Source organism: Syngnathoides biaculeatus, chromosome 13 (genome assembly GCF_019802595.1).
Source record: "Syngnathoides biaculeatus isolate LvHL_M chromosome 13, ASM1980259v1, whole genome shotgun sequence".
NCBI classification, from domain to species: Eukaryota; Metazoa; Chordata; class Actinopteri; order Syngnathiformes; family Syngnathidae; genus Syngnathoides; species Syngnathoides biaculeatus.
This window is the reverse complement of record NC_084652.1, coordinates 3,135,362-3,161,414: the sequence shown is the minus strand read 5'-3', so window position 1 is coordinate 3,161,414 and position 26,053 is coordinate 3,135,362. Positions and strand designations below refer to the sequence as shown.

The 26,053-nt window shown below is 47.7% G+C and overlaps 1 protein-coding gene and 1 long non-coding RNA gene across 3 annotated transcripts in view; one reads left to right on the top strand and one right to left on the bottom strand.

The window, feature by feature from the left end:
• Nucleotides 1–529: 529 nt before the first annotated feature.
• The window catches only part of LOC133511374 (tensin-3-like), a 37,204-nt gene continuing 11,680 nt past the window's right edge, over nt 530–26,053 (bottom strand). The window contains exons 4-27 of one of the 2 annotated variants that reach the window (XM_061840247.1): nt 25,818–25,940; nt 24,937–25,001; nt 22,615–22,698; nt 20,872–20,984; nt 20,362–20,422; nt 20,206–20,281; nt 19,979–20,108; nt 19,829–19,894; nt 17,872–17,973; nt 13,100–14,269; nt 9,727–9,869; nt 9,522–9,639; nt 8,796–8,882; nt 7,670–7,802; nt 7,054–7,574; nt 6,880–6,966; nt 6,253–6,384; nt 3,657–3,752; nt 2,561–2,638; nt 2,372–2,449; nt 2,124–2,292; nt 1,987–2,055; nt 760–789; nt 530–683 (exon numbers count right to left, since the gene is read on the bottom strand). In XM_061840247.1, coding sequence (XP_061696231.1) covers nt 539–683; nt 760–789; nt 1,987–2,055; nt 2,124–2,292; nt 2,372–2,449; nt 2,561–2,638; nt 3,657–3,752; nt 6,253–6,384; nt 6,880–6,966; nt 7,054–7,574; nt 7,670–7,802; nt 8,796–8,882; nt 9,522–9,639; nt 9,727–9,869; nt 13,100–14,269; nt 17,872–17,973; nt 19,829–19,894; nt 19,979–20,108; nt 20,206–20,281; nt 20,362–20,422; nt 20,872–20,984; nt 22,615–22,698; nt 24,937–25,001; nt 25,818–25,940 — 3,876 coding nt within the window. In that variant the 3' untranslated portion in view covers nt 530–538. Of the gene's footprint in view, nt 684–759; nt 790–1,986; nt 2,056–2,123; nt 2,293–2,371; nt 2,450–2,560; nt 2,639–3,656; nt 3,753–6,252; nt 6,385–6,879; nt 6,967–7,053; nt 7,575–7,669; nt 7,803–8,795; nt 8,883–9,521; nt 9,640–9,726; nt 9,870–13,099; nt 14,270–17,871; nt 17,974–19,828; nt 19,895–19,978; nt 20,109–20,205; nt 20,282–20,361; nt 20,423–20,871; nt 20,985–22,614; nt 22,699–24,936; nt 25,002–25,817; nt 25,941–26,053 lie in introns of those variants that run through there. The other variant, XM_061840248.1, reaches the window with a different exon arrangement.
• Nucleotides 2,155–26,053, top strand: part of LOC133511375 (uncharacterized) — a 35,632-nt gene continuing 11,733 nt past the window's right edge. The window contains exons 1-3 of the long non-coding RNA XR_009797894.1: nt 2,155–2,275; nt 6,272–6,409; nt 23,410–23,507. This is a non-coding gene — a long non-coding RNA (uncharacterized LOC133511375). The remainder of the gene's footprint in view (nt 2,276–6,271; nt 6,410–23,409; nt 23,508–26,053) is intronic.

The following is a 26,053-nucleotide window of genomic DNA, read 5'->3' as shown; positions in this document are numbered from 1 at the left end:
ATGAAAAGCGATACATTTTTTAATGTGGCCTCATAAAAAGGACAGAAAAATTGATATGAGTGGACACTAACCAGCTGTTGTCACGGGCGGGGGTATATATTTATACATAATACAGTATATATTAAGGTTTACTTAAAATAATTTTCATCTCACACACACAGACTGATTTTCATGAAAATGTTGACAGTTTTCATACACACTAAACTTAGAGGAAGACTGCTAACGCTGAACATTTCGAAGTATGATTTAAAAAAATATACGTTTTTGTTTTTTTTTTTTCCCCCTCTGTTGCATAGATCCTACATGCGCGCCATCGAGCCCGTGAAACCAATTTATATACACGCACGCCGACCGCTCGAACGGATTCTCGCATCCATTTAATCAATCAACGTTAATGCCCTTAGCGTTCGATGTCGAAATTGAAAAAGTCAAATACATTTTCCATACGTTGAGGCGTTTGCTCATCAATTCACGAGCGTCCACGTCGAGCGGAATATTCCGGTCGCGACGGCCTGATTTGCGGCCGAGTCCGTCCGTCCTACTTCGTCTTCAGCGAGCCGATCATCACCTTGGACACGAAGTTGACGATGGCGCTGGCCGGCTGCTCGGGGTCGTGCTCGGCGAACACGTGGCACGCGTTGTCGGTGGCGGTGCCGCTTTTTCTCGCCACGAAGCCGAAGATCCTGCCGCGAGAAAAGCCAGGATTACGTTCAAAGCGCTTTTCCGACGCTTGCGGTTGCTTAGGGACGGTGCGCTTACTTTGCCGACGTGCAGCCGTCCCTTTTCCACCTGGTGGCGGCCAAAAGGGAAAATTAGCAAAAAAAAAAAAAAAAACCCCACAAAATAACGACGGATGGCAGCAAGTCGGCTTCAAAACTCCAACAAAGCCGTCACCGTTGGGAGTCAATGTCGAGTCTTTTTTTAATGTCGCTTTTGCTCAAATGTTCACGAAAGGAAAAGCCTTTGAAAGTCCAAACAAAACTCGAGTTCAGATCAGCGAGCAGATGGAGGCATTGAGGTTTATGAAAATTCCAGTACTTTAGCATCCGTTCAGTAAAAATTGAATGCAGCGGCGTGTGCGGTTTGGCGGCGGCGCCGAGTGCCGACCAATTCATTCGCTCATTGAGTCTGAAATGAATTGAAAATGATTTTGAGAATCCATTCATCCTTTTGAGATCGTGTTGAATTTAAAAACTGTCAGAATTTCATCTTTTTCATCGGTATATCTGCTCCGATTTCAGTCGCCCTCGATGAAAACAGACATTTAACCCATTTGTGGGCAGCGTCCCATTTTTGGGACATTGTGATTTTCACGCATTATGTACTTCAGTATATCAAAATATTTCAGTGTTTTATTCTGATTCTGGTTTTTGGGATGATCTACTAAGAAAACCCAAGCACCCTCTTGCGGGCAGCGTCCCAGTTTTGGGATGAGATTCTAAATGAGTAAAGTTATCATATAAGGGTTAGCCTAACCGCTGACTGTGGCCTGTTAGGAGACTTTGATCTCAATCAGGCCAAAAATTGCCACCCTGCCCATGAATGGGTTAAAACAATCATCAACATCTTTGCCAATTTTAGATGATAAACTGAATCATAATCAAATTGTTTGCCCATTTTCTGCACCGTCAATACAAATAATGTCCTGTAATTGAACATTTTTTTTTTTTAAATTGAAAATAATCATTTGTCGCAGCGCTACGGCAATTCATATTTTAAAAAAATGACTGTGTTCATCTTACAATGAGTGGCCAGACTCTTTGGTGCGCGACATTCAAAAAAAACACACTCGGCGAGTTAATCCTTCCAAAGTCTCGATTTGCGCTGATGTCCGTCAGTTCTGAACTCCACATTTTGATGGACATTTTTTTTTTTTTTTTTTTTGGGGGGGGGGGCCCATTTCCCAAGTGGGCTTCCTTTTTCGGGCTATTTGACTTTTTGGTGCAATCGGTTCCGCTGGCAATCTTTGCCAGCAATCTCACTCACTTTCTATCTTGAGGATCCAAAGCGCAGAAAATGACCGTGTTGACGTTGTAGTGCCTCCTAAAGAAAAGCCTGCAAAAAGCAGACAAGGTTGTTATCACGTCTATGGAACTTTGTGTGTGTGTGTGTGTTCCACTCACTTCCTCTGGTTGTCGGTGAGGGTGATTCCCTGCGACGACACCTTGAAGTGGACCACCGTGGAAGTGGGAGCGGGGTTGGCGCTCAGAGTCACGCCGGTGGCTTTCTGGACCGCCTGGACTCCGGTCAGGGATTCCATGTCCACCGAGCCCAGGTACCAAACATTGCAGGCTGCGTACACGCGCAAACGGAAATTTGCGTCACTCGTACCGTGCGGTGTCGGCCAAACCCGAGTGTTCTTCGAACTGACCCGCTCCCTGTTTGAGGAGTTCTGCAGCGGAGTTGGTGACCGACTGTGACGTGTTTTCCACCACATCTTCCAGAGGGTCTAAAAAAACGCGCAAACACGATGGAGAGGAAAATAAACAGCCTGACCTGAAAGTACGATTCGCAGAATATTTCGACAGAATCGAATCCAAGAAAATTTGTGCGTGTGTACCTCGGTCTGGTATGATGAGTTTGCAGGGGAGGGCCAGGGGAGTTATTGAATGTTGGCAAACCAGCGCTGTTAAACTTCCTGTAAAACAAAACCATTTGCTCAAAAAAAAAAAAAAAAAACTGGCACAGAATCATGACGAAAGTACAACAGTTTTTAGTTTCTTAGTTTAGTTTAGATTCTGCCCATTCCAACGGTCATTATTTGTGATGACTTGATTTAAAAAGCCAGTTTTTGCTGTAGCGGTACAGATAAAATTGACCTCACACTGTTGAAGTCATACATCCATCCTTTTTTCTTAGCCGCTTATCCTCACGAGAGTCGCGGGGAGTGCTGGAGCCTATCCCAACTGTCAACGGGCAAGAGGCAGGGTACACCCTCAACTGGTTGCCAGCCAATCGCAGAGCACATTGAGACACTCACAATCCCACCTTGGGGCAATTTAGAGTGTCCAATTAATGTTAATGGGGATGTGGGAGGAAACCCAGGCAGGCACGAGGAGAACATGTAAACTCCACACCGGCAGGGCCGGGATTGAACCCGGGTCCTCAGAACTGTGAGGCCAACGCTTTACCAGCTGAGACACCGTGCCGCCCTTCTTTAAAAAAAAAAAAAAAATGTAATTCATGCTGACAATACTTTAAGGCAGGGGTGGGTGTGCAACATAAGGTTCACGACCAGTGTACGGCCCGCAATCCGGCGTTCAGCAGTCGTTCAGTTCTGAACCAGCAATCAAACGTTGCTTTGTTCCCCAACTCTTGAGGAATTTGAGCTGGCGTTACATAGTTAGAGTTGAGTGCCCGGAGAAAAGCCACGCGGGCACGAGGAGAACACGCAAACTCCACACGTGCGGGGCCGGGATCGAGCCCAGGACCTCAGAACTGTGAGGCCAACGCTTTACCAGCTGATCCACCGTGCCGCCTGAAGTCATCTATTCAAACAAAATATTATCATTGCATGTTGGGCGAGAGTGTTTAAAAAAAAAAAAAAAAAAAAAAGATTTGAAAGGTTTTGGCTTGTACGATGCAAAAGGGAACAACAGAGGGCGGCAGTGTGCAGGGACAGCTTGTTGGACCGAACCGCGTCGGTCAGCACTCACCAAAGTAGGGCTCATTGGGGCAACCCTTCAAGCGGACGCCCTTCTGCGTGCACTCAATCAGGAAGTGGCGCACTAATTCATTGGCAAGTTCTCCGCCTGACAAACACAAACACACAAAACAAGCTCGTTACTTCACGGCAATTGCCCGCAGGGCCTCTTTTTAGAAGTATTCCACCGACTCTCTTGGCAGCAAAAACAGCAGCTACCCCGCAACCAAAAAAACGCACCAAATTGTTCGCACTCGCGAACTGAACGGGATTACGATGACACAGAAGAGCCTCGGGGGGGCAGCTGAGGAATGTCTGGACACAAAGGCTCGGAGAAAAAGGGCCCGCTCCTTGAGATGGGTTGGGTTTCACACTAATCGGGAACCACAATGGGTTAAGCTGAGAGTCGGGAGTGGGAAGGGGGGGGACCGTGTCATGATGTCACCACAGGTGCTTTTGCCCTGCAATGGGATGATGGCGAACAAAAGGGACAGACGGGTGGGATGGTTCAAATAAGCAGCTGCCAGAAAACTATGGAACCTTAAAGGGGGTGGGGGGGCGGTCTTGCATTCTGATGCACATTGTGGTTAGTTTAAGGCCCACGGAGGTACGGTGGTACTCTCAACTCCTTTCACGTTGAAACACGTCCAGGGAATCTTCGGCTTCCCACAGGCGACGTTTTTGCGCTCTCGCTTGGCTTCCCGGGAGAAGCCCCCCCAGGATGGCGGAGGACATCCTTTGTGTAGCCACGAAACGTTAGCTGTTCGTCTGAAACTCATCGGGCCGTACTCCTCCGTTTTGCTCCGTTGCGATGATGCCCAAGAGGACCCCGGAAGACTTCTCCTCTCAGGTTCCAGTACACAGCCGAGGACAGCGGCCGGTAACACGAGACGGCTTTGGGCGGCGGTTCACAGGATTTCCCTGCCGCTCGGAGACGCCGTTCGCAAGGAACGGTTCGAGAAAAACGTTTGTTTCTGGAAATTTGACTAGAATTCCTGACGGGCGCTGTGTCAAGTGGTCCACAGGATTTCCCTGCCGCTCGGAGACGCCGTTCACAAGGAACGGTTCGAGAAAAACGTTTGTTTCAGGAAATTTGACTAGAATTCCTGACGGGCGCTGTGTCAAGTGATCCACAGGATTTCCCTGCCGCCCGGAGACGCCGTTCGCAAGGAACGGTTCGAGAAAAACGTTTGTTTCTGGAAATTTGACTAGAATTCCTGACGGGCGCTGTGTCAAGTGGTCCACAGGATTTCCCTGCCGCTCGGAGACGCCGTTCACAAGGAACGGTTCGAGAAAAACGTTTGTTTCAGGAAATTTGACTAGAATTCCTGACGGGCGCTGTGTCAAGTGATCCACAGGATTTCCCTGGCGCTCGGAGACGCCGTTCACAAGGAACGGTTCGAGAAAAACGTTTGTTTCTAGAAATTTGACTAGAATTCCTGACGGGCGCTGTGTCAAGTGGTTCACAGGATTTCCCTGCCGCTCGGAGACGCCGTTCACAAGGAACGGTTCGAGAAAAACGTTTGTTTCTAGAAATTTGACTAGAATTCCTGACGGGCGCTGTGTCAAGTGGTTCACAGGATTTCCCTGCCGCTCGGAGACGCCGTTCGCAAGGAACGGTTCGAGAAAAACGTTTGTTTCTGGAAATTTGACTAGAATTCCTGACGGGCGCTGTGTCAAGTGGTCCACAGGATTTCCCTGGCGCTCGGAGACGCCGTTCACAAGGAACGGTTCGAGAAAAACGTTTGTTTCTGGAACTTGTACTCGAATTCCTGAAGGGCACCGTGTCAAGTATGGATGAGGAGCTTACCCCGGTTCACATTCAACCCCCTGAAAAGTGGGAAATCCTTTTCGCCGCCGTCTACCTCCAAAGCTAATTTACGACTGTTTGCGAGATCGTGGAAGGTAGACGACTATCTGGCGGATTTACGTGAAACTTGGCTGACGGGAATGTCTTGCGTGGAAGCGACTCCAAAGCCTTTCCTTGGTCTCGAGCCATTACACCTCAACTATGTCACTTAACAACAATCTGGATGCATTTCAGCATTTTGCCCCTAATGATCAGATATCTCAAAAAAAAATCTTTTAACAGATAAATTTTTGGTGTCTGTTTGTATCTTTTTTTCTTCTTTTCCTCCCCCAATCGACTTAGAAAATGGCTGAGATTGGCAATTGTAAATCTCAATTGTCTTCAGTATTTATGATGAGAAGTCTTGTGAGTTTTGAACTCTCTGTTTGGTGGAGTTCTGTGAAACCCAACGAGAGTCAATCAGGAAGTTGTTGCGGGACACAAACTGCTCGTGTTAAGCGTTTGTATATACAACGCCTCACTCAAGTCATTCAGCACGATACGACCGACCATGAGCAAACTGCAGTTAACCGCTAAAGTAAGCTTTGTTTTTTTTTTTTTTTTTACATTTTGTCTTTTTGATGTTCTGTGACAATTTTTTGGCATACCGGCCACCCCCCCAAATCCATGTTCGTTCTGTCACATTTAATAAATCATTTAGAGAAGTGAAGCCGTTGGCGCACACAAGAAACCCGAGTCGATATTCTGGAACATTCCAAAACGCGAAGATAAGTTTGGCTTCCCTGACGCGGTTTTGTACCTTTCTTGCTCTGCTGCAGAACAGAAGGCGGAGGCGTGGCCACCTTCATCGCCAGCCCGTAGGCGCCTCGGAAGGAATGGCTGTCACGCACAATGAAGCATCCTGGCTCCTTGTCCTTCAGGACTGAAATGGCTGCGTGACACAAAACATCGAGATCGTGAGTTTGCGTTCAACAGAGACCTTTGGTCCAGCCCGACCTCGTGGGGCGGACTTTTTAAATGTCTAAAATTCAAATTCTTTGCACTTCAGCTATCAGCTATCAGTCCGGTATGCGTGGTTCAGATTTGATAGCAATAGCAGAAAAACAACACTAGTAGTTTATTTATAAGATCACCTGGAAAATACACTAAATGGGCCACTTTAAACCAAAATCCTAGACTTCCTGTGACTTTTCAGACAAACGTTTTTGAGATATTTTTGTGAGACTGCTCATGAGATAGACATGTCCACCAAATTGATTTGGAGGGTTTCGCCAGGCAGAACATCAGTTAAAAAAAAAAAAAAATGTTTTTTAAATATGGGAACGCCCACAACATTGTGAGTTATTTGTCTGAATTTTTTTTTTTTTTTTAAATGACACAGAGATGAAGCAATTTGTAGAGATCCTACAGTACTGTACGAACCCACCTTGGTCTCTGGAGATGTCGGGCTTGTACCAGAATTTGGATGTGTCCTGAACAAACTTGACGGTAAGCTGCTTGCTGGCGATCACATCTGCGAAACAAACAACAGCGGAATGAATTTTGAGTGGTCGTCAAACGCCACAAAGGCCGCTGGGTGCTTTACTGGCGCTCGGCTGACCCGGCAGAGGTGAATCCGTTCTCGGCGTCTGAGCCGACAGGTCGGGCAAGACGTTGGGGAAGGGAATACTGAGCGAGCTGCCGCTGTGTGGACTTGAGAATCCGCTCAAGGCCGGGGAGGCGGTTCCTCCGTGTTCTCCATCGGATACCCTCTTCTTCTCAGGTAGGTGTGGGGGTTGCATCTGGAGGGTCTGTGACAGATTCCCATCCAAGGAGGCAAGGATATCCCTTTCCAAACTCCCGTTTCCGAGCACCAAGGCGGAGGTCGGACAGTGGGAACTGTAGCCGAGACCGCCGAGGTCATCCTGCTCGTCGAAGCTTTGGGCGGGACTGTGGCTGAGGGCGTAGCGAGCGATCCGATTTCGCTGGCCGCTACGAGGCGAGCTGTGGGCATTAGGCACCGGCGGGGCATGTTGGTGGCCACAGTCCAGTGACGTGGAGTGCAGGGGGGCTTGCCTGCTGTTCAGAGAGGTTTGACGGTTCAGGACCGGATGCTCCAGCCAAGACTGGTTCACTGATGGACTTGAGTTATGAAAAAAAAAAAAAAAAAAACAGGAGATGCTCAACGGTGATCAGACATACTGTATCTTCAGAAACAGAACTGGACGGAATCTTACCTGCCTGTCCGCTGATGGGACCCAAGAACGGAGGCAGAGTGTGTCGTATTTTGTGTCCTGTGGATGTTGATTGTAGAGTCTGACACAATGTCAACTCCAGCATGATTCATCATCTCTGAATATCCTTGCGATTCTGTGTTAAGGCCAGCAAAAAATGGTTTCTTTCCATTTTGTCTTCTTCCGACACAAGTGACACATAACCGGGTTAGGAAGCGCAGCAATGGTCGCGTAACTGGGAAATATCGCCTCAGAGAAGAACTGTAGATTGTCAATAATGTGGTTTACAGGAAATGAAAACACGGGTCATCAATCTTCATAAAGCCAGCTACCAATTATTTCCGCCACAAATCAGAATCAATCGAGCGGTTTGATGTAACTTGGTGGTGTTCGTCTTTGGGGGTTTGTTTTTTCAGCCGCTGTGCTCAGATGAAGAGACAGACGCTGGTTTCCTCGTTTCTATTTCCCACTTTTCAAAAGTGAGGGAAGAAAACTTTGTCTTTGTGTCGTGCTCGCTGGCCCACAGTAACCATGGTGAGGAGAGAGAACTGAATGTAGCACAGATTCTGGCCTTGGCGTCTGGTTTTAAGAGGCACAGCGGGGGCAGCGTTAAATTCCCAGGCCTTCTGCGTTCAAGACGAACGACAACGGCAACGAATCAACCGTACGAGGAAGCGGAATCTCAATGGAATGCAAGACGGCAACACCATCCGTCTATTTGTGGCCGCTTCCAGATTTACAATGTTCCTGTGACGTTGCGCGCAAACCGAAGGGATCCAAAGCAACATGATGAAGGGATTAAGTCAATTTCCTTGAAGTTCTCCCATGCTGGTACGACTTCCTATCGCTGAGAACAATCTGGAAGACAGGCCGTCTTCCACCACAGATAAACCGCTCAAAACCAAAAGGGCGTATTTAAATAATCAGACTTGTATGGTCTACAGAGATTGTCCCATTGTGTCGACATGCACCAAAACCCAAACATCGGAACCAAAGGCCGGTCGAGGCGTCTCCCTGGGTCTGAATAGTTCTGGTTGCGCTCTCGTGCCATAATTGTAAATATGTAGTCACAGAGAATTCAAAATCACGCGACGACTTAACTCGTTGTCTTCAAGGGGAGTCGGCTTACCGTGGTCTGTCCTGAAGCCTCCGTAGGAATGAATGCCGGGAGGTGGAGTTTGCCGGAGCGACTGGGTAAACTCTGACATGTTTTTCACTGAAAAGACAAAATCAAAGACTACATTTGAATGTACTTATTACCTTATACTGGTCATAACACCTCAAGGCCACCTCAACATTAGGCAGGGAGCAGACAAGCACATCTCCAAGACGTAGTTGTCAGCAGCAGGACTTGAAAGGTAAACCTCCAGCTCGAAAATCCAAGTCCCTACAGATGACATACCGCTGCCCGATTTGAAACCTGACCAAAGACGACCGGGCACAGGTGCACCAAACCGCCCGTTTTCACTGCGTCGTGTAGATCAAGATTTACAGAATCCTCCTGGTAAGGTGTTCTGCGTGTTGCGGCCATATCCACCTGGAAGAAGAGCTGCGGGTCGCTCTGTGACCCACACCAGTGGTCTCGGAAGCTGCTGGTGACTTAGTGCATGTATAGGCAGACTTGGATGGGCACCCTTGAGTAACTGGATAGACAACTTCCCTGGCTCTTGACCCATTTGACCACCATTAATCTTTTTCCAAACTATTAACCGGACGAGCGTGACTTCCATCATGTGAGAACAGAGACAAAGCAAGCCATTGTCGTGACGTAGCAAGCAAGAAACTGCACTTTAGTTCTGTTGGCCTCTCTTGTACCGTAGAAAAGCCACAGGAGTCAGTCATTGCCTGGACTCACCGTAGGGTGTCGGTGGAGATATCGGGAAGGCGGGCGTGGGTGGAGTCATGTCACCGCTGTCTGTGTCTGGACCTTGCGCCCTGTAGTCAGCACTGTCGCTCCTGCACAACATGGGATGCTGGAGACAAAACAAGTCCATACGTATTGTATAAAAACCGCATCCAACAAATAAAGACAGAAGGTCAACCTGCGCCACTGAACGCACCTGTGACTGCGGCACACAGGGCGAGTACGTCCTCCGACTTCCGTATTCCTCCGGCGCCGTCCAGCCTGGACCGCAGAACCTCGAGTGATCAGTTCCTTGACGTCTAAGACTCCGTGTGACACCCCCTTCGTTGGACTGAACAGCTGGACACAGGACAAGTGATGGGTCATGAAATATAGAATAAATCCTTCATATTCCTCTAGATGTGCTTGTGCCACCGCGTTGGAAAAGGTGTTAGGACATCTTTCTTTAAGGTTTTGAGAGTTTGAGGTTCAAATCTCGGCCCTGATGCTCCTGTGTGGAATTTTCCTGTTCTCTGCGTGCTTCTTCCTCGCTCATTGCAATTCGTCCATACATCCCAACGTTGTTGTGAATGTTTTTTTTTTTTTTCGGGGGGGGTGGGGGGGGGTCGACAGCTATGTTTCCTGTGATTGATTGGTGATTAGCCCAGCCGCGATAGCCTAAAGACAATAAAAGGCAGAACAACTCGTTATGCTAATGTTTTCTATTGAATTATCCTTCATCCTCGTTGTTATTTGCGCAAAGGCTAAAAATGCCCACAGTGGTGTTTTAGGAGGACAGCTGAAGAACGCTGGGGGTGTTCGCTATCTGTTGGGTTAGCGTGCGTGGGGGTGGGGTGGGGTGGGGTGGGGGCTTGCTGTCGGGACTAATCCGAGAAACAACACCACTCGGCACCGGGGTGTTAATTTGCACCCTCCCAACGGGCTCAGGACCGACAACCCCAAAGAATGCGAGTGATGCCCAAGTGCTAATTCTGAGGCTCATTAGTCACATATATGGCGAGCGGCCATAGCGGTCATGTTGGTCTGCTATGCGTAATATTATGTGTGCTGTAGAGTTGTTGTTTTTATAAACTAATCCAAGTTCGGCATGACGTTTTGGGGAAATAAAAATCATGTTAACTGAATAGGATGATGGAAGCAAGGAACGTCTGTTACTCGACAATCTGATGGTAAGAGAAAAGTAGTAAAATGATTCCGATTGGCCCTCCGTCCATTTTTCAGCAGCCCCACAGCATGGAGAGATAAAAAAAATAATAATTCAATTTGACATGGCCTGCAACGCAATTGGATGTTAAAAAACTGCAGCTTGCCCCCACAAATAGGCACCTAACGACAATATTAAATCTTACATTTTTTTTACTGAATACAGAGCTTTGTAGATATGCAAAGAAACTTGACAACAACAAAAATCGTGAAATGTATCTTAAAAAATAGCTCATGAATGAAGACAATTCCGTTGCAGAATGGCAAATGTTTTCCTCCACTTTTTGCTCTTTGTCAAACTCTGATATGTGAGCGCATAACAATAATAATGATACAGCATCCAGGACTGCAGACCAGACCAGAGCCAAAATCCTGAAGAATTCAGAACCATTTACTTTTTCTCCTTTAACAGAAAGCTGTGATGCAGCAGTTTCTTCAACTTTTCTCTTTAATGTATTTAATCGAGTCAAAGAAAGTCATATTGGCACTCTGCAACCGTCGATATATCTGCGTACGGCCGTTGGGACGCTTGTTTTCTCATTTGAGCTCGAGTGTTTTGTCCCCCCCCCCCCCCACGAAGGCCGTCTCGTAGCTGATACGCACCGACAGGTATGGAAAAATATTCGCCCGCAGGCTCGCAGTTCCCTCTTGAAAATTCCTCAGGCTAATAATCACGTCCGCCAGCGAATACATACATGCTGGAGTCGTGATTCACGCACCCGCCAGATGGATGACTGCCTTTTCGCTTTGCCTCATTAGTTCCCTGCTAAAAAAAAAAAACGCCGACTCAAGTGCATCGCGGCTGTCGTTGACCAGTCAACGAGTTCAGACGGTGAAACCTAATAACCTTGTCGTTTTTCTAGGACTGAGTTGGAAGGAGATGGTTGTGTGTGACTTTTCTGGTACCGCGTGGGCAGGTCTGGTGTGGCGGAGAAATATGCTAGAATAGAACAGGACATGTACGAGGACAGCAGAACAGCGGCGAGATGTGCCGTTGGAGTGTCAGAAGAATTTAAGCTGGAGGTGGGACTGCATCAGGGATCTGCGCTGAGCCCCTTCCTGTTTGCGGTAGTAATGGATAGGCTGACAGACGAGGTTAGACGGGACCCCCCTTGGACCATGATGTTCGCAGATGGTGTACATGTCGTCCTAAGCCTCTTGTTTACCCTTCGCCACCTCTGCCTTTGCCCTAGGACGCATCTCAATGTATTCCTTTCGCCTCTCCTCAGTCCTCTCTGTGTCCCACTTCTTCTTCGCTAATCTCTTCTTCTCCCCTTTCCTACCAGAAGACACCCCAAGTACTCTCCTGCCTGCATCTCTGACTACCTTGGCAGTAGTATTCCGGGCAAAAGAGCGAGAGGAAGACCAAACAAAAGGTTGATGGATGTTGTGAGGGAGGACACGAGGGCAGTGGGTGTTAAGAGAGGAGGATGAACGAGGTTTTGATGGCAAAAAGATGACAAACCGAAAGGAAAAGAAGACACTAAAAGCTTCAAAGGCACTTAGGTCACTGCAGTTGGTTTTCACGGTGCCCAAAATGTGGAGGCCAGAGAAAGGCGCAGGATGACGGTGGCACGGGACAACCGTGCCCAGATTTGATGCTAGTTGCTGAGGAACTAAACAGGAAGTAGCTCGGTGCCTATTCTCGCTGGTTTTCACCATCGATCCATCTTATCACGCTTGATCCCATTTGACTTCTGAACGTTCGCCAGTTCTTTCCCAGTGCACTATTCTTCCACTGACGCTTACTCTGCCACTGAGTGAGAACTGATCCCGTGCAAGGTGCACCAAAACAAGGCGAGTGGACCACTACATCATGCGTGACTTAGCTCGGCATCAATTTCTTGAAAAGCCACAAAATAGCAAAGAACTACAAATTCAGTCATACAAAGAGCTGATAACAATAAAGATGTAGACTGAGATATTTGAAAACAGAGACGTTAGATCTTCACCTTACAAGGATTTCACAAAAAGTAACTTTGCGTACACAATGTGGCCATGGCCTGATTTATTTATGCTTTTTAATGTGCAGAGTATGCGTGTGGTAACTTTTTGAGGAACAATGTCCTCGCTCTCCTTGTTCCGTGCACTGATTCCCCCCCCCCCCCCCCCCAAGATAGCGATCGAGACAGGCCCGAACAGCGAGCCGACCTGCGGAACGTACTGAAAACATCTGAAAGGGCTGGAGGCAACCCTGTTATTTCTGCCACTCAAACATGCCGGTTCGGGAGGGGGGCAAGGGGGGGGGGGGCTGTTCGCTTCACTATGCAGTGGAGAACAAACGATCACTTGTCAATTACATTGCTTGCTTCTACCCAAACAACTTCTCAAACTCAAAGCACATCAACGCTGAGTGACTCTCTTACCTATCTGTTGGGTTTTGCGCTCGCAGAACCGCAGGTCGATGCCGTTGGGGCACTTGGAAGCCGAGCCGTTGACGTGCGTGCCCCCGTTCCTCTTGGCGGAGCTGCTTTGGCTGGAGAGCGGCATGAAAGTGGGGTCCAGGTCCATGATGAGCTGGTTGAGCTGATCGATAGAGTTGTCGATGTCCATGGTGAGGGATTTGAACTCGTCGTCCCGTTTGTTGTTGTTGTTATTGTTGAGTGTCGCCTGTTCCTTGTGAGGAGCTGTGCGACTCAGAGAAGTCGTTGCTGAGTCCTGCTGCTCCAGGGTTAGGCCTTCTTTGGGTAAACCGTTCCTTGGTTTGTTCTCTGGGTACCTTTCTGTATCATTTCCATCCTCGGGCATGTAAATGAACTGTTGGGCGGCAACCATCTGCTGCTGGCGGACCCACGACTGTGTGGAATAGCTTCCCTGTCTGTAGACATGCTGCTTTTGCGTGGAAGTGCTACTGGGGTTAGAAGTGGTGACAGAGTTGCTCCTGGAGCCGATGTGGCCCCTCCTCGCCTCACTACAAAGTCTCTCGTAGTCCTCCATGGGAGAAGGTGGCGGGTGGTGGAGGTGAGTCTGGCTTTGGCTGTGCATCTCCTCTCCTCCAGGACTCCCAAAGCCATCTGAGAGGAGAGAGTTCTGGCTGCTCTTGTGGCAGGAGGACGACAAGGTCCCAAAGCTGTCCACGCTATGCAGATCCTGGCCCGTTATGACCTCATCGTCCAGGATGTCCGTTTCCCTTTCTTGAGGACCTCTCGAGGGAACGCCATTAATGTGCACTTGAGCTGGGACTGTCTGATGGACGCTCACCCTTGGGGGTGGATCGTCCATCTCCTCCAGGGAGGGGTCCTCTACTCCAAATCCACTCAACAGTCGTTGGAGCTGGACTTTTTCCTGCTGGCTGGGACCCTGGTTGGAGCGGACGGTGACCGAGGTAACGGAGGTGGACGAAGGTGCGGGTCTGTCTGCCCAGATGGAGGTGCTGGACAGGCCCGAGTCGCTGCTGACAGAAAGGGCGTGATCGCTGTGGTCAGGGCTGGAAGTGGCGGAGGTCGTGCAGACCGCAACACCCAGTGTGGTCTCCCCTCCGCTGGGGGTCTTCTTGGTAGCTGCTTTGTCCTGGCTTAAGGCTTGAGAGCGCAGTGCTGTAACATGAGAAACAAAAGTTGACCAGACTACACTCTCGACCAGTCCAGGGCATAGTTAGTCAGCCACTGCAAACACGACAAAACATCTTTGGATTTCCTTCTAATCATATTTAAAAGAAAAAAAGAAGTTCCTTGAAGGGTCGCAAAAGCTGCGGACACACAACCTTTTCGTCAAGACACCTTGGAACTGTTCTTAAATTCTGTAATAATCGCATACCGGTCAACCGGTTTCTGACTTTTTGCAACAGCAATTCATCTTTCTCGGAAATGTTGCCACAACAACTCCTTGGCTCTTGTCAGGCATCCAAGTGCTCATTGGAGGGGAAAACACACAGGAATCCTAATGCTCAGATTGCCTTACAGACCTGGAGTGTGTTCCCCGCGTTAGCCGGCTGCACATCTTGACAGTTTTGACCCCTGCATTCCTCTCCCTGCTGTGATCAAGCTTCCCTTCTCCCCACCCGCTGCCCCCTCGACCCTTGGCATATGTCTAAACAACCTCTTTAATCCTCGAGGAGCACAGGAGGTCAGTCGTTTGCGGTCGGGCCGAGACGCCATCCATCACAGTGACGACGTCAGCCGCGGTATTAGAAGAATTTTGTCTCGCTGTCGGTTCAACTTTACGATTCCACGGAGGAAAGTGCAGCCGTGCCTCTCGCTTGATCTGCCGCCCTTAAGTTCAAGCATTTTACTTCACAGCCTGACTCGAAAATCTAAATACCAGACACGCATAACAATGCTCTCCCCCCGCCTCCTGCTGCTTTTCCAGTTTGTATGACTTACCCCCCCGCATACAAAAACCGGAGGAAACGTGCATCTGGCCTTTCCGACTGCACTCGCGGCTTTCCGGCAAATCCCTCCCGTGACGTTCCGAACAAGGTGCAAGCAGCTTCACAGCCAGATGATTCACCCTCCGTGCTGACCATCAACCCCCCCCCCGTGTTATTTCCCCATCCCAAATTCTCCTACCTTTTCCGCAACGTGCAGGTGAGCACAGAATAGAAGCCAGATGTCCTGGGATGTTGATGAGGATCAGCGGCCACGAAGAGACACGGCGGCCGACATGGCTTTTTCCCGTTCGGGGTCAAATCACTGGAGTGAGTTCTCTCTCCGCCGAGAAGGTGAGAGTGTTTGCGCTCCACACAGGGAGTGTAAAAAAAAAAAAGGGGGGGGGGGCGCTTGACATCTCCAAATAAGGGCATAGGAATGTAAACATGTGAGGCGGAGCTTAGGGGAAGGAGGTGGGTCAGGGGAGAGGCAGTAACCAGACCCCCTTTGCCCTGCATTAGAGGGACTACACTACTTGGAAGAAAAAAAAACAAACATACCCCCCCAAAAAAAAAGAAGAGGAGGAGGAGGCTGGCTCGGAAAGGATCAAAGAATGAAAACAACATTCCTCCCTGCAGAATTTTCACTCTGCAGAAAGATACTTTTTAATTAAAGCGCTCGGCTTCCACTCTTCACAAGAAACGGCAGCCTGGTCTCCCCCCCCCCCCCCCGCTTGTGTGTCATTAAATCACATTCCTCCCATCTTGAATGTGCAATATTCTCCAGTAACAGATGTGGCCAAGGCTCAATTATGGGGTGCTGCAATCACGTTTTACATCGACGGTAAATTTTAGAGCACCGATTTTCTGGTGTTGTTCTGTTTTGCTGGGTTGCGGAGGGCAAGTCAAAAACATCCAGTGGGTAATTACTAATTGCGTTTCATTTTTCGGCTTTGTCCGTGTTCTGATTTCGGACTGTTTCAAACTCTGGTTCCCAGGGTCCTCGTACGTAGCCCCAAACCACCCAGCGCCCGCGTAATATAACGAGCTTTATGGAGGACGTCTGATGGATGACTATCCGCTTAACAAATGCCTTTTCCGCTGTTGCAAAACTCCTACAGTTCCAGCATCCCGGGTCTAAAATTGCGGCAGTAAGACTTTGAACTAGAATGATGATTTTTCTCGTGTCAATGTATTTTTTTTTGCGTTCTCTTTTGTCTGTTTGCATGCCAAATTCCTTCACCGATCTTGAGAACGATCAATCAATGGCACATACGGAATATCCGAATCGCAACCACAAGGCTTGGAAATAAAGTTAGGCTAAGTTAACCCTTTCCGGGCTGGGGTTTTGCAAATCCGGAACAGGTTTAATATAATCGAAAATTTGAAGTCCAGAGTATCATTTTCTGAACGTATCAAATTTTTCTCTCTGCAAAATTTGATTTGGTCCAGAGAGGGTTTTAAGGACTTGCTGAGAAAGGTCAAAAACGACTCCGAATCTCAACTTTAACCACCGCCAAAATAATGTTTAATTGGCACAGACATCTTTCCAATTCTGCAAGATTATATCGCATTTGACAAGAGATCTCGCTATTCACTATTTTCTTCCAAACATTTCCAGCCGTTGGCGCTGCCCAAAGACGGCGTTTTATCAGCAAAAACCCTCTCGGGGCCGCTTTTAAATCCCGGTCTTAAATCACACGTAGGGATGAACACACACCCTTAGTGACTGAAGAAAAAAACAAAAACCATTGAAGTAAATGAGCTACTCCCGGCCCACCCCCAGAATCTTAGCACTGCCGTGGCAAAGACTTTGTAGACCTCCTTGGGCCGTTTCACTTTGGAGGCCGTCAACGAAGGGGACGCCGCGTCTACCAGGCCGCTGGGAAGAAGAATTCCCACAAAGTCCCGCTCGGATGTGGTGTTTACATGAGAAAGCGGGCCTGTAAATATCCCACATGAATGCTTCAGAATCGAGCGCTGGGTGGTGGGGGGGGGGGATTGTGGCTCCGTTCACGTCTGCTTTTTTTTTTTTTTTATTGAGGCTGTGTGAACGCAGCTCATTTTCATCAAACTTTCATAAAAGCATCCGGTGAGTCATGTGACTGGGTGGTTCCGCATCTATTCCGGGAGGCCGTCGCGAACGGCGCGGTTGCGTGGAGAGCGGCGACCACAGATGGCGCCTCTGACTGCCGAGGCTGTGCGATGGTTAAAGCGCGCCCATTCATTTCATGCAACAACAAAATAGAAAAGCCCTGAGAACTGAAGTCCCCGCCTTTGAAGGCACCACTCGCATACAACAACGCTCCGCACTCTTGGCTGCATCTTATCAACGCATCCCAAACTGTACACGATCTTTTCCATCTTACCCCCTTGGGCAGGAGCCTACGGAGCATCCAATGCAGGACCACCAGGTTGAGGAACAGCTTCTTTCTTTCCAGAAGCTGTTCGACTATTAAACTCAACTTGTGCTCTGTATAGGTCCGACGTTGTACAAGTGACGATTCCGACTTTCCCTGTATGACAACAATGAACCCTTAAGCAGCCAAGCCAGCGAGCTATCGAAAAGAAAGAGGCTTGTAAATGTCGGCAGCGCTAGCAATGGTGAGGTCCAATTTACTCTGGGAGGGAAAACTGATGCTGGACCATCGCAAGTCACTCGACCCCGTTTGTGCCATCCGTGTTCTTTTGTTGATTTTTTTTTTTTTTTTTTTTTTTTAGGGGTAAGCAGAGTAACTTTCGAATGTCTGCCTCTTTGCGTTCACAAAACTTGAAACCGGATATTTGATGAAGAAGGTACGTGTGCAGGGAACAAATCCCTTACTACAGTACCTTCGGGATCACAGATGTTCTGGTAGGAGTCCCAGCGGATCAGCGGGTCAGCGGTGTTGTAGTCCACAGTAACGTCTGTGCCGTTCTGCCATCTGTCGGCGCCTGAGGCCAAAAGAAACATCAAATCTTGTGATAATCTCTCCTGAGTACAAGTTGGGGAAACATATGGAGAGGGATGTAAAGTCACCTAACTGTGTTCATATCCATCATTCACGTGTGTAACTCTCATGTTCAACAGATTTACGAGAGATATGCATATTACATTTGCTTGGCGCCAGACGACTCTTTCATGCACGGTTTTGCTGCAATTAATATTTGCCTACTGACACGGGTAGCACAAATCTCATATAAAGGGATGACGTACATCAGGTACAGTAAAGCCTCAGTTCTTGAACGTCCCCGTTTTCAAACGAATCGGTTTTCGAACGAAAATTTCAAGATTTTTTTTGCTTGTTATAGAACGAAAACCGGTACTCGAACGCCCCCAACAAAACCTGGAAATAACATATTGCGCGCGGCGCAAGCAGTCGAACCGCCCACGACGTGTTTTGTTATTGTGAATTCGAACGCCCCCTGAAAAATAACCCGGAAATGACATCACGCATGACACAAGTGGTTGCCCCGCCCACAACGCATTTTTTTATTGTCAATTTGAACAGACCCTGAAAAAAAAAACCCAGAAATGACATAATGCACGTGGTGCAACCAGCTCACTTTTGGTATTCTGTCAGCCTCCGTACACAGACGTAGCGTATCCCCCCCCCTCCCTCCCCATGGCTCCAAAGAAGGCAAGTTGCTTGTTTAGTTATTGCGCACTTTTATTAATAAAAAAAAGTTTACAAGGCTGGGGGCCAAGTCGCTACAGATACGGCAATGCGCTCCCAGCCTAGCGTACTCTACTACTAAAGCGTACATTTTAACCAAAAAATAAATATATTTCTTAAATTATTTCATTATATAAAGTATTTCAACTATACATTTATTTCTACTATGCAGTTTATCATCAGGAAAATCTTTAAAAAATGCTTTCAAAAGCCCATTTTTTTCGGCTTGGAACAGATTATTTCTTTTTTCCATTCATTGTAGTGGGGAAACATGGATTCGGTTTTCGAACAAATCACTTCTCGAACCGTTTTCTGGAACGGATGGTGATTGAGAACCGAGGCATCACTTTTTTTTTCTCTTTTTGACTACGGTATTGGTTTAAATGCTGTGAAGGTGAAATGCGCTACATTTGCATCGAATTAGATCCAATGAGGGAAAAAAAGATCGCAAATGTCGCGGCGCAAAAACTTTCTCTTGGTCAAGGCTCTGAGGAAGCGCATGCTGGGCTTCTGGACTTCTCTGTCAACCCACACTTAACATTACATTTGCCATTTCCCCTCTGCAACGTCACAGCCTTTCCTTTCGCCCCTCAGGGGGGCTGAATGAGGCGTCACGGGGACTTGGGGAGGGGGGGGGGGGTCTGTTTTTCATACACGTCTCTGTCTTCATCAGTAACAAAAAGGAGCCAAGGGGTTTTGAAAATGTGTGGTGGGAAAAAGTCACCAAAGACGTGAGAGGATCCAGCCGTTCATCCATCCATTTTCTTTTGCCGCTTATCCTCACGAGGGGAGTGCCGGAGCCTATCCCGGCTGGTAACGGGCGGGAGGCGGGGCGCACCCTGAACTGGTCGCCAGCCAATCGCAGGGCACATAGAGACCCACAATCACACCTATGGGCAATTTAGAGTGTCCAATTAATGTTGCATCTTTTTGGGATGTGGGAGGAAAGCGGAGTGCCCACCCGGAGAAAAGAAACCAACGCAGCCACAGGGAGAACATGCAAACTCCGCACAGTCGGGGTCGGGATTTGAACCCCGGGACCCCAGAACTGTGAGGCCAACGCTTTCCAGCTCCTCCACCGTGCTGCACAGTAACTCACTTCACAATATTTCCAATGGAAGTGATTTGTTTACCAGGAATCTTTTCCGGTCCCTCAGAGAAAACCAGCTCCACTTTTCCGTACTCTGGAAATCTGGGATCTGAAATACAAACATGAGGATGCCATTGGGAATGATGAGGGAATCTTCTGCTTCTGCGTTTTGTTTTGTTTTTTTTTTTTTTACCTTTGTCAGCGGCCTCCATGTCCTCTTTATCGAACCTGAGCTTGTAGCCCTGCACCGCTCCCGTGTGGAACTGCAGCCGGAAAATCACGCCGCGCTCTGGAGAAACTTCACTCTTGTGGTAACATTTAATCTAAAAATGGGAGAAAAGAAAATACAGTCAACCTGGAGAAAAAGAAAAACTTCTGATGTCATTCGGGTGTATTGTGCAGTGTTTATTTTTTTCTTACCATAATGTCCCCTTTGAGAAGCTGGGCAGGCTCCAGGGTGACGCAGATCCGCCCCCTGTGGCCTGGCCCGATGTGGCTGTCGAGGAAAAAAGTAGAACTGACGCTAATTACCAACTCCCAAATTCTGAATAAACATAGCGTGCCGGCGCTGCTTACTAAATTCCCGATGAGTACACCGCTTGCATTCCCTGGTAGACCTTGACGTACGGCCGACATACTGGGGGGGAGAGAAAAAATGGATTCGTAGGAATTATGCATTCATTCGTGATGTTTTAGGGATGAAAAGGCGAAAAACTGCGCTGGTAACTCGTCACACACTTGCATGACAGTTAAACATAGCCGCATGTAGAACTGCTAATAACGAGCACTTCTTCATTTCTTCACTCCGTGTTGTCTGTTTTACAGTACTGAACTTATTTCTTTTTTTTTTTTTTTTTTTTTTTGCATTGCATCGCAGGCCGGATGAAGTGTCTCGCGGTCCCGTATTAGACCCAGAGGCCCGAAAATTTCCCCTCCTTTAAAGACCGCACGCGTCTGGGCATGTGCCCGCGTGCGCAAAACGCTGTGATGTGGCCCCGTCCGAATTCTTTCTAACGCTCTTCGAGGTGCTGCGGCTGCGTGTGGCGCTAAACAAAAAAAAAAAACAAACAAAAAAAGGCTTTCAACCTCCGGAGGACTCAAAGTTGGGGATTCCGTGCAGGATGACGCAGTGCAAGAATAAAGGAGAGGCGTTGATCTTCATGGATCCGCTCAGGAGGCTGTTGAGGATCCAGACGTACCTAAAACCACACAAGTTGGAATTACTTCACGTTATTGTGCAATATTGCTTCCACCGTTTGCATATTTATGGATCAACATTTTCTTCTTCTATAAATGATTGATTATCCAAATTGGCTGCGTTAGTACCGATCTTACAAAAGTGTTAGCAAAATATCGCTCCTGGCAACTCGGTCAAAGAGAATGTTAGCTTTACTATTAGCAACCTTCATGAGATTGGTGTGACTGCTTTCACATTATCTTTATGCTAATATTACATTGCGTCTTGTCTTAAAGTACCAGTACGTGACTTATGTTTTTTTTTTTCTTTATTTGAAAGTGAGGTTAGCTTGAGGTACCTTAATTTCTCGCTCGTTAATTGCAGGAGCAACTGTTAGCTTGTGCATAGCTAAGTTAATGGTTTCACTGACGTTATTTTTATGACTAGAATTTTATCTTATTTATTAGTTTCCTCTGATAGTTATTTCAGCCTCGAGTAAACTAACTGAGCATTTTTTGGGCACACAGATTGGGTTGGCTTCATTTGATACCTCTTCTACTAGCTTGATTGTAAGCTAGCCTAGCTAGGTACGACAGAATTTATTTTGGCGGATAGATTGTGCTAACTTCATTGTTAGCTTCATCTGACTTTCAATTTACTGGTTGCTACATTCATCATTAATTGATTCTAATTTATACTTTTTAAAGTTTTGTGTAGTTCAAGTACCACGACCTAGAAATTTATGGCAAATTGTGACTGGTTCATTACATATTGACACTATCCATATAAGCAAATCTGCTTTTATTAATGCCATTGAGCATCATTATTAGCTAAATGAAATAGTTAGGGGTGATTCTTTATGAGGTTAATTTGCTATTACATGTGGTTCTGATTAGAAGTATTGTAGTTTTTGTATATCCTGCTAATGACCAGTTTAGAAGGGAAAGTCGTGTATTTAATCATGATAATATAAAAAATATCAAACATGATTTAGTCAAAAATCAGAGGAATTACCGTAATTTCCGGCCAACAGAGCGCATTTGTAAAGGAAATACCATTTGGTACACACATAAGCCGCACCTGTGTAAAGGCCACCAGTGCCCACATTGAAACGCGAGCTATTTCCAAAGAAAGACGGTACACAGAAAGCGTTTTCAAAGTTTCAATACCTTATCTTAGCTTAAGTACTAACAGGCTGGTTAAAAAAAAAAAAAACAGCCGCGGCAACACGGTAGCACACCACTAACAGGGCCGGTTAAAAGAAAAAAAACATACCTAAATCACTAAGATGCGGTAGTAACACGGCGGCTAGCGCGGTGCTAGCACGGCGCTAACAGGGCCGGTTAAAAAAAAAAAAAACATACTGGTAAAAACCACTTCGACACGGCAGTATCACAGCAGCGACATGCTAGCACAGCACTAACGCTAGTGCAGCGCTAACATACCGGTAAAATTCACTTCCTCGGCACATGTATTCCAGCGGTCTCACTCTTACCTTTTCTGCTCGAGTGCCCCCTCGCGGCCATTAGAAAAAAGCCCCATCACCGCATAAACCGCAGGGTGGAAAGCGCGTGTGGGGGGTGGGGGGGGGGGAGTCGCGGCTTGTAGGCCGGAAATTACGGCACTCCACCAAAAGTAGTTTCGGTTCTTACCGCTTCTGTGACGGCGTCATGAGAGCCGACACCTTATCGTCGTAGTATTTCCTCATGGCGAAGCGGTCCAACGCCTGATCAGCACTTAGGGTGAGGAGGATGGGGGGGGGGAGGGGGGGACGGGGACGAGGACAGGGGGGGGGGGGGCAATTTATTAAACACTTCCATCAACGATGACTCAGAGCGATACAACTTGTGCTGGCCTTGTAATTAAAGTGCGCTCACCCCGACTTGCACAAGGTCAACACAGACACACATGCATACACACGCAGAATGGAAGCGAGGGAACGTAAGCCCACAGAGGAAGAGGATGGCCGCTTTAAGTCAACAGGGAGGGCGGAGACCAGGGAGCGTGTGCACATTCAGGCATCCCTAAAACCAACAAGCGGGGGGGCCTTTTCAGCCCCCCCCCCCCCCCACACACACACACAAATCTACTCTATTGTAAATCGTTTGCATTGTTTTCCTCTGATTCTTTTTTTTTTTTAATTTTATGTTTTGACTCGTCTTTCACGTTCACCTTCCCGGCGACGGCGTCCAAGTGGGACCTTCACGCAGCTCGGCCTTTTATACTGAACCCATTTCGGGTTTTGTGCACCTGTGACCAGTGGAAATGGTTCTTTTCGGACAGGGTTAGAGTGTAAACATTACGTTACAGGAAGCGGGAAACATCAACATAGGGTGGCGTGTGCTGAAGGCGACTACAGCACATGCTGGTGTAACATGTGCAGCCCCTTTCACACTGCCAGTAAGCGCTAATATTTTTCCCTTTCTTTTTTTTTGTTTCCTGGCCAGTACTCAGCACCAAGATGGAACGGAGGTCGAAGAGGTCGACAATTTCCCCTTTCAGGAAATTCTATCAAAGCCGCGCGTCCCGCCATGCCGACACGTGGGTAAGAACTTTCCGTTTCGTTGTTCTGCATAAACAACAGCAAATGTCGGGCAAGTTTGAACAGAACACGGGACGCTTTCGTGCTGACATTTTTTTGAGTTTAGCTGTTTTTGTATCGCTGAATGCGTGCAAATAGTTGAGCCGGCAAAGCTCCACTTTTGGGAGGTCGTAGTGCGTACATCCAGAACAAAAGTGTGGCACTCGGCGTATTCCACGGTGTGACAGAAATGCAAAGTTTTTGCGTGGAACTTCTTTCAAACTGCCTCGTCTATGGAAGTAAATATGTGGCGCCGGGATTTGAATTTGAAATGTGAAAAATGATCACATTTTCAATAGTTGCTACAATTCGCTGTCTGAAATTCACCGTCAGGGTTACTTCAGGTCAGAAGCGAACACCCAGCCAATCGCAGTTACGCTTTCCTAGTATGTGACGTCACATGACCAAGATGGGCTGGTTCCTATTAGAAGTATTGTAGTTTTTGTATACCCTGCTAAAGATTAGTGTGGAAGAGAAAGTCGTGTATTTAAGCACGATTATATAAAAAAATTCAGTCAAAAGTCAGAGGAATTACCGTAATTTCCGGCCAACGCTCTCTTAGTGTGTGACGTCACGTGACTAAGAAAGCCCAATTGCGGTTGGCTAGCTGTTTCGCTCTGACCTGAAGTAACCCCGGCTGGTGGCACAGACGGTGAATTTCAGACGGCGAATTGGAGCAACAATTGAAAATGTGATCATTTCAAATTCAAATCCTGGCGGCACATATTGACTTGCATACTCGTCACTTTTTGAGTGCTTTGGAGGACGCTGACGAGGTTGTACGATAAAAATTGTCACAGAGGCAGGACTGAATGGTTTTCCGTCGAGCCTGAATACCCCTTTGACTCACCCCCCCCCCCAAATCCACTATTTTATACACAGATTCCGGCACTGATGCCATCACGTAGCTAATCATTTGGTTCCGGGATGCCGTGCCCTCCCCCTGCCCTGTGTGAGAGTGGCAAGATCCTGTTTTCCTGGCTACTGTGTAAAAGGCAAAGGTGAAATATTGTTTTCACGTTGGACTCTGCAATTGCTGCAATTTTTTCATCTCGGCAAGTAGAAAAGTCACACGGACCGGATGCCGTGAAAGTGACGCTGTGGCCGGCAGCGACTGCAGTCACAACTTTTGTCTGGTGTAATTCTATCTGGGGTGATTCATCACTTAAATTGTGTGGTTTCCCCCCACCCCCACACACACTTTGTCAGCCCCTGAATCACGTTGACCTCGAATTACAAGCGGGGAAACAAACGACTTGACTTGTTTTGCCGTCGGTCGAATGAGTCACGCCGCGTTGCTGCGGTTCGTTCGCCGCCGACAGCGAGTGGGCGAGCGATGACAGAACGCCGTCTCGAAGGCAAACGCGGACGCTGTCGACGTGCGAGCGCTTACCTGGCTGATACGTCTGTGAAGTTCACAAAAGATGAGATGACAACGCCGATTCGCCCTTTGCCGCCCTAGGAAACATGAAAAAACACCACATCCAACAAAATGTATTCCGCGATTCTTAATTTGGATTTCAAAACAATTTGAACCGCTCAAATGAACGCAAATAGAACAGCCGCCATCGTACGGGCAATATTTACATTCTTTAAGATCAGGTACCCCCCATTTTCTTTGCCGCTTATCCACACGAGGGTCACGGGGGGTGCTGGAGCCTATCCCAGCTGTCAACGGGCAGGAGGCGGGGCACACCCCGAACTGGTTGCCAGCCAATCGCAGGGCACATCGAGACAGACAACAGTCGCACTCACAATCACACCTTGGGGCAATTTAAAGTCTCCAATTAATGTTTCATGTTTTTGGGAAGTGGGAGGAAACCGGAGTGCCCACCCGGAGAAAAGCCACGCAGGCGCTGGGAGAACTTGCAAAATCCACAGAGGCGGGTCCGGGATTGAACCCGGGTCCTTAGAACTGTGAGGCCGACGCTGCTTTCTAGCTGCCATCTATTCAATAGCAAGATTGAATAATAGCATTATATTACTAAATAAATCAACAGTAATAATGAAATAATAAATCCCCTTTCCCTGAAAAAGTTTTTTTTTTTTTTTTTTTTTGATCGGATGACGAAAAATACCAATTTGAGCACTCTAAGCCCAAATGTGAGCACAATTTGACTACTTTGGTCCAAACTGCAAAGCCGAGTCCAGAAACCCTTCCTGAACCGTGTTCTCCTCACTGAGGCCGTTCGTTAAAAGCCCCAAAAACTTTCAGTGACATTCACGAGAAGAGAGAAAAAAACCCCCAAAAAAGAAAAGTTTGTGAATGCTCACCCTGCAGTGGATAACCACGACGTGGAGCGGGTCCGCATTGAGCCAGCCCTCCATGGCTTTACAGATGGTGCAGATCTTATCTAGGGGAGGGGCGTGCATGTCGGGCCAGCCCGTATCCAGAGTCTAAGAACCAATACAATGCAATATGAATCAATCAAAGGTATGGGCATGTGACGGCGCGCATCGATGTTGTAAGGGTACCGCATGTTCCACTTGGACTGAAAAAAAACCCAACA